Raw genomic sequence first — 7,668 nt, 5'->3', positions numbered from 1 at the left:
TCTCTAAATGCTTTAAAAATGTTTTTCTCCGTGGGTTGAGTTAATGTATTGCTCCCTACAGAGGTAAAAACGTGTAAAAATGTATTTGTGTCATTGTGTGAGAAGGTTTCCAGGTGTTAATAACTTGGGACAATTATAAGAAAAAGCTGCTTTTATGGTTTGAAATCAAAATGCGTTGTTACAGGCCCCCAAAATGTGTGTTATGGCAACTCGCAGATTTCACTACATCTTGAAGACCTTTTTGGGCTATTTATTTTCCAAGATGCTTTGTGCTATTTTTTTGTATTTGTTTGTTTTGCAGCTTGTTGCATGGCACAAAGAATGTTGCGAATCCCATCAGTACGAGACTTCCGAGGCAGAACAGCGACAGCGGGCAGAAGAATAAGCCTTGTGAACATATAATAGACTGTGGCGATATCGTCTGGAGCCTCGCTTTTGGGTCTTCGGTGCCTGAGAAGCAGAGCCGCTGTGTCAACATAGAATGGCACCGCTTCAAATTTGGGCAAGACCAGCTTCTGCTTGCAACAGGCCTGAACAATGGGCGCATCAAGATATGGGATGTATATACAGGTAGGGTGTGTGAGGGGGGTGTTGGCGCTTCGTATCTTCGCTGGATTGTAGTTTTAATAGAGTTTCAAACAAAGGAAACTTTCAAAACCTGAAGTTGCTCTCTATTCCTGACTATGGGGAAGGATTATGTTGATGAGGACCTTTTTTTTATTACGTTTTTTAGGTAGATAATTGTTTAAATGATAAGAGACTGAATGTGAAATGAGGAAATCTCAGTTTAGGTGGTAGCACAGCTGCCAGGTTGGGAGAAAACTTCTCAGCTCTAAAAAAATGAAACTAACGACTACTGAGTAATCTGTGGTTACCTTGTCAGTTTAAGCTTAGAACAGAGATGTCTATCAAAAGACAAGCCTTGCCTTATTTCTGAGGCATATGGTTTTAGTGTGTAGATGTAATAGCTTTTCAGGAAATTGCCTCTCAGTGCAGAAGTCTAAAAGGATACACACGCTGTTTGCTGTAGGGAGCATTTCCACAAAGAAGATGTGGCTTTACGTGCTGTAATTTTGTATCCTTACAGCTCTTGATCTGAATAAAAGTACTGTCCTTTGTTTCAAATTGTGGTGTTTTGATGTAACAGGAAAACTCCTCCTTAACCTGATGGACCACACTGAAGTTGTTAGAGATTTAACCTTTGCCCCAGATGGCAGCCTGATTTTAGTGTCTGCGTCCAGAGACAAAACACTGAGAGTGTGGGACCTGAAAGATGATGGTACGTATTTTATCTGCTGTAAGACATGGGACTCTCCTCCTTTCTTGCTCTAAGCCTGGTTAGGTCAGGATTTCTTAAAACGTGGATTAGTCAGTCGCTCTGTGTGCTCTCTTGAAACTCTTTTATGTTCCCTAAAGGTGGAGGCTGGTATTGGGTGAAGTTAAAAAGAGTGCATGAAGTAACCTTTTTGAATAGGGACATAGGATTTAGAGGCTGCATGACAGAGTTTTTGTTTCTGTAAATGACGCTGCAAGATGATGTTTGGAAAAATAGTATAAAACTTTATAAATTAAGAACTAGTTTGTAAAAGCTTTTCAGATTGTATGTTTAATCAATTCTTATGGAAATATTTGTCTTTTCAGGAAATATGATGAAAGTGTTGAGAGGCCATCAGAACTGGGTATATGGTTGTGCATTCTCTCCAGACTCTTCTCTCCTCTGTTCTGTTGGAGCTAGTAAAGCAGTATGTGTCAGAGTTTCTTGTTCATTCAATCTACTGAATTGTGTGCATAATCATTTTAAATCTAAGTAACATTAAGCTTGTGCTCGGTGTCATGAACTTCTAATGTTTTATGATGATGTAAAAGTGCATGGAATTGAACTAGCAAATGGTGCCTTGAGACACTGATCTATGAATTGAACTTGCACTGCTTTTAGTTGAAGAAACTGTAAGTGTTCTTTGAGAAACAGTTTGGCACATGTTCATAGGGTAAAACCAAAGAAGACTAAAGCTTCCAATATTAAAAGATACTTAGATTAATGCACAGAACCATTTTGTCACTGAATTTATCCTTTCTATTTCCTGCTCAATGAAAAGGACTTTTCAAAGTCTTGAATTGAACTTGCACTGCTTTTAGTTGAAGAAACTGTAAGTGTTCTTTGAGAAACAGTTTGGCACATGTTCATAGGGTAAAACCAAAGAAGACTAAAGCTTCCAATATTAAAAGATACTTAGATTAATGCACAGAACCATTTTGTCACTGAATTTATCCTTTCTATTTCCTGCTCAATGAAAAGGACTTTTCAAAGTCTGAGCATGGTTCTGCTGAACAAAAATGCTTCCCTGTGTTTTCCAATACCAGTTGTGTCTAAAAGATCTAGCATGAAGAACAGCATTCTGATTTTGTTTTCATCCGTATTCTAATGCCCCGCTAGAGAACTGAAAGCAGTGCAGGTAAAGCACGTATGCCATAAGCTGCTTTTCTTGGCACTGAAGAGCTAGGATAAAAGAGAAGGGGGAATTCAGACTAGTTACAGGGGCTTTGTAGGTGGTTTAATGCAGCTTAGCAGTGCTGAGTATAAGGCCCAGCTCAGTCACTCGATGGTACTTTATGTGGATGACCGTTCAAATGCATTTCATGCTTTATAACTGTCAGTGCAGATTTGATCGAGAATAGTTGAGGTCTGGGTTTTGTTTTTTCTTTAACTAGAGCAGATGTGGATGTGTACATTGATATGTTTAGGCGGTGTGTTTTCCATAAGCTTCTTGCTTTCCCTGTCACAGGTGGTGGCAGCAATATTGGTGTGATTGAGGTTAAGCTGGCACCACTCACCCAGGAGCACAATGGTGTTAGCTGGGCAGAAAGAGTGGCACCTCTGGCTACCAGGCTGGGGGCGAACTTTACCCTAGGACGAAGTAACCTTGCATTCGACTGCAAGGTGTACTGTACGTACGCAGGTGCTGGTTGATGTCCACTTTCTGCTTTCTTTCTTTCTTTTTTTTTTTTTTAATAATTTTCACAGCAGTGAAACACACTGACTCCTAAAAACTTAGTTTCCAGTTTTATGGAATGTTTGGGTCTTCTTGGAGAAATGGGTCAACACGTTTGTAACTGATTGTAAAGGGGTTCAGTTTTAGGAAATACGTGAGGCACTAAGGCTGTGTTTGCTTTGGTCAAACATAAATTTATCCAAGATGTCAGTGTTTAATCTGTGCAGTAAAACTGAGTCAGGGGAAAAATCAAGGACCCTAGTGAGCTCTTTGAGGGACATAACATCTTATGCTAAAGACTTACATTGTCTATAAAATCATGCTGCACTACATAGATTGTTCCTATTAAGTAATTCTGCACAGTCTTTATTTTGATTATGTAATGTACAACTGCATGTAAAATCCCAGAATACTATCATCTCTTATCAATTTTTCTAATACAATATGCAATTAGATGGGTAAATTGTAATAATAATGTCCTATTTATTGTTGACTTGATTTAAAATGCATAAATTCGTTCTAATAATGTGGTTAGACTTCCCTGTTGTTTTGCCAAAGACATAACTTTTGGCTGTGAAAATTCTTTTTGCTTGCAGTATCTGTTTCTCTTCCTAGGCTGACGTTGGTGATCCAAGCCAATTGTAAACAAGTGATCTTAAAGGGATGCCACTGGAGTAACAATATGTTAACCTTACATTTTCTGTCTGTATATTTCTTAAAATTTTGGTAGTTACTGAAAAGAGGGGACTGTAGAGTTTAACCCTATTTATTTCTGCATATTTTAATAAAATAGTTTTGTAATACATGAATTTCAGTAAGCTACATGGTTAAATTGTGTTGCCTTTATCTTATATTTTGGCTTATTTTGTTAATAACATTTAACAAACTTGAGTTAGAATTTGCATGTCTGCTTTAATTATTTTTAAAAAACTTGATTTTAATCTGAGTATGACACTGAGCATATTTCTTAATTGTAGTAATTCATAATGCCTGATTTTAATGTAATCCTAAGTAAGACTAGCAGCTATACTTAAAAAGTAGATGTTTCATGGCCTCTCTGAGCAGAGCTATAACATTAGCTTATTTAATTGCAGGTTTTTCTCTGGGATATGGATAAATACTCCATGATACGGAAACTTGAAGGACATCACAATGATGTTGTAGCTTGTGAGTTTTCTCCTGATGGAGCTTTACTGGCTACTGCATCTTATGATACTCGAGTGTATGTCTGGGATCCACATCTTGGAGTTATTCTTATGGAATTTGGGTAAGTGGTCAAATCTGGAAACTTTCTCCTACGGTGAAGATGACTACTGGACATTAATGGGTTTCTGTATTTAACTGATAATTAGACTTGAAAAATTCTAGCAGTGGCTGATGGAAATCCTAAAGTGGCAGAGCAGTGGAGATTATTTTTCTGTCTGAGAAAGAATTTAAAGCGCTGGTATCTCAATGGGTACTAATTCATGCATCATCAACAAAGCCAAAATGTTCAGTACTACAAGAGATACAGTAGTTCAAAGGCCACACCTGGTTTCATAGTTAAATATTCAGTCCATTTTTCCTCCCTCAGCTGTGCTGGTCATGGCTGAAGGAAGCACTTGCATAGTTGTTGAACATTATGCTGTTAGCTAAGTGTCTCTCTATCTCCAGGCATCTGTTTCCCCCTCCTACTCCAATATTTGCTGGAGGTGCAAATGACCGATGGGTCAGATCAGTATCTTTTAGTCACGATGGACTACACATTGCGAGCCTTGCTGATGATAAGTAAGTATGAGGAAAGGTTTATTAGACTCTAATTCTTCCCATATGACATGAACTTTTAAATACCAAGTCAGCTTTTTTTAACTGAGAAATGACTTCTAATGGTCTTGGTAAAAGTAGATGTGTTGTCTGGTATATGTTAATATTCATTCTGAATGTAGAAACAATGAGTTGTGTACAGAGCAGGTGATCTGAAAAACTTCAGTGTGTAACAGCAGAAAACAGAAAAAGAGGGGTTGCAAGCAGTGAAAAATATAAGTGGGGTTAACGCGGGTGAGTCTTGTATATCATAATAGATTACAAAGTAAAAAAACTTCTGTGATCTCATATTCAACCTTTGCTAACACTGCAAATAATATTTTGAAGAACTGCATTTTAAGAATATGAAGAACGGTTACTCAAGATGATGACAGGTATTAAAGTACCTACAGGAGGATTTTTGTTTTTTTAATTAAGACAAGCATTGTTGGGATTTCCCAGCATATATGACACTTCAGAGACATTGTCTAAATGAGGTTATGGCTTTCTGCTGTTGGAGGCTGTATTAAATAGAGTTAAGATGGAAAAGTACAGCTAAAGGTATATATCAGGAATGAAGATGGCCCAGCATTTCAGGCCAAGTCTGAAACACCTTATATGCATATTTAAATGTTTGTAAAAATTGCCTGAGCTTGTCTTCAGGCTAGTTTCTTGTGCAGTGACAGAGAAAATAGCAGACAGAATTCAATCTCTGCTCTGATAACTTAGTAATTTATTCTTCCCTTTTCAGAATGGTGAGATTCTGGAGAATTGATGAAGAATACCCTGTACAAGTTGCACCTCTGAACAATGGGCTCTGCTGTACTTTTTCTACTGATGGCAGTGTTCTAGCTGCAGGGCAAGTATACATGTTCTTTCCAACACCCCTCCCCTAGCCCCCACCCTCCACCCCCAATATTAAGGTAACACGAAAGGTTGAAAACAGTGGCTAAGTGTTGTAAAAATCTTCACGGTGACATGCAACTTGATGCTTCTGACTTGGTTTGGTACTGTTTGTTTAAACATGCCTGGAATAGCAGTAAAATCATGAAGCTGATAAACTCATTTCTTATCTTGGAGAATAAATAAAAGAGGCCACAAACGTGGATTGGAAAAAGACCATTAGACAGTCAAGGGCAGTGGTCCTGTTTCAGGAGGTGTACTCTGTAGGTCTTGGAAGCTCTGCTCAGGCCTGTCGCACAGATAATCAGCAAGTTGTTTATTGTGCTGCTGCAGCTTAACAGAAGGCGTTTAGCACAAATGGAACAGCTGGAGCTAAGCAACTGAAGTTGAGAGCATGTTCCCCATAACTAGCAATGGATGGGGCAATTTGGAAGAGTTGAAATCATTCGGGTGGGATAATTCTGGTGGGTTTTATCGTTTCCTTTCTTGTGTGCAGGACACAGGATGGCAGCGTGTTCTTCTGGGCAACGCCAAGACAAGTTTCCAGTCTCCAACATCTGTGTCGCATGGCAATTCGAAGAGTGATGCCCACCAGCCAAGTCAAGAACTTGCCTATCCCATCGAAAGTGGTGGAGTTCCTTTGTTACCAGATTTGAATTAAACTAATAAAATCTAACTGGCAGGTGGCCCAGCTGCTGAAACTGGCTAAACACTTTACAGAATCCTCAAACTTTACAGCCTTTAAGCTTAAAACTCTACAGGTTTTCAAGAGCTATTTAAAGTGATAACCTAAATACTGTTTTGTCAAAATGCCTGACAGGTAAATTTTTAATATTTATAGAAAACACGGTAGAAGTATTCCTGGTGTTCTTGGTTTTCTAAAGTATAACTGTGAAAACATGTACATACATAGATATAAGCTGCTACATGTTATCAACGTACCTTTAAAACTTGCTTTTATGATTTTTTTTTTTAGTATGTAACGTATATATTGCTTTAGTAGAGCCATCAGGTGCATCTGTGCTGTAAAGTGGAAGGATAGCTATTATTCTGGGACACTGAGTTAGAAAAAATATTGACTTAAGGAAGCTTAACGGCTCTGTATGTACGTACATTGGTTGGGGTTCAGGAAACTGATCCACAGATAGGAATCCATGCTAGTTTATTCATAAGGTGGTACAGCTTGGCTTTTTAGAGCAATGTATGGTGAGGGGAAGTAGGTTAAGGTGAAAGTCGGAGTATATCCAATGTAAACCCAGGAATGTTGCCTGTGTGTCAGCTAAAGAAGGCCTTAAGTTCCATAGCAGCAAACCAGGTTAAATTTCAGTATTGGGCAGTGTTAAAGAAACGTTTCCTTACATTTCTAAAAATCCAGCTACTGTATTATTGCCTGATACTTTGTCTGTAATGAGAGAAATTTACAGACTCAGTTTATTATTCTTTAACCCTGTAATATCTCTTCAGGGCTGATTATTGGTTTATGGCCAAAGATATGCAAAATACTTGGTTTTGCCTTCTGTTATTTATCTGTACCTGCAGATATAAAGAATGTATGCATTGCATAAAATGCCTGATTATATATATATTTTTGTTGAATTTTTGTATTAAAAACTTGTATAAAAGTTTCCTGATACTGCATCTGGTGACTGGTTTATCAACACTGCTTGCCTGCAGCCGTTCTAGGGGGAGTCTGCTACTGCAGGACCCTGTATAGATTTCCTTTGCAGGACCACACTTGGTGAAGTGTACTGCAGGGAGCTACAGCAAGATCTTCAAACCTTTTCTATATGCCAACAGTCAAAAGCATGGAGGCTGTTCCCCTGCTCCTGCATGGTGCAGAATGTAGGAGATGGAGTTCTGACTGCAACACACATCTGTGGTGGCCACAGGCTTTAAATGTGCTGACCGTAGCTCCTGCAGAGCACTGTTTTGGCAAGCCCCTTCGTTGTCCTACCAAGTATTACGTGACTCTGGGGATGTAGGCAGGTAGGGA

At 38.6% G+C, this 7,668-nt stretch overlaps 1 protein-coding gene across 1 annotated transcript; it reads left to right on the top strand.

Annotated features, from left to right (window-relative positions):
• Positions 1-301: 301 nt before the first annotated feature.
• On the top strand, positions 302-7,293 carry WSB1 (WD repeat and SOCS box containing 1; the record flags this gene model as incomplete). Its single annotated transcript, XM_010159048.1, has 7 exons — positions 302-570; positions 1,148-1,279; positions 1,642-1,742; positions 4,085-4,257; positions 4,644-4,757; positions 5,524-5,631; positions 6,172-7,293. Coding segments are annotated over 7 exons (1,057 nt in total), but the record flags the coding sequence as incomplete, so codon positions are not given.
• Between the last annotated feature and the right edge of the window lie 375 nt (positions 7,294-7,668).

The sequence above is a fragment of the Eurypyga helias genome, unplaced genomic scaffold (assembly GCF_000690775.1).
Source record: "Eurypyga helias isolate BGI_N326 unplaced genomic scaffold, ASM69077v1 scaffold40889, whole genome shotgun sequence".
Lineage (NCBI taxonomy): Eukaryota > Metazoa > Chordata > Aves > Eurypygiformes > Eurypygidae > Eurypyga > Eurypyga helias.
Note: the sequence above shows the minus strand (reverse complement) of the source record. Positions and strands in the feature narration are given on the sequence as shown.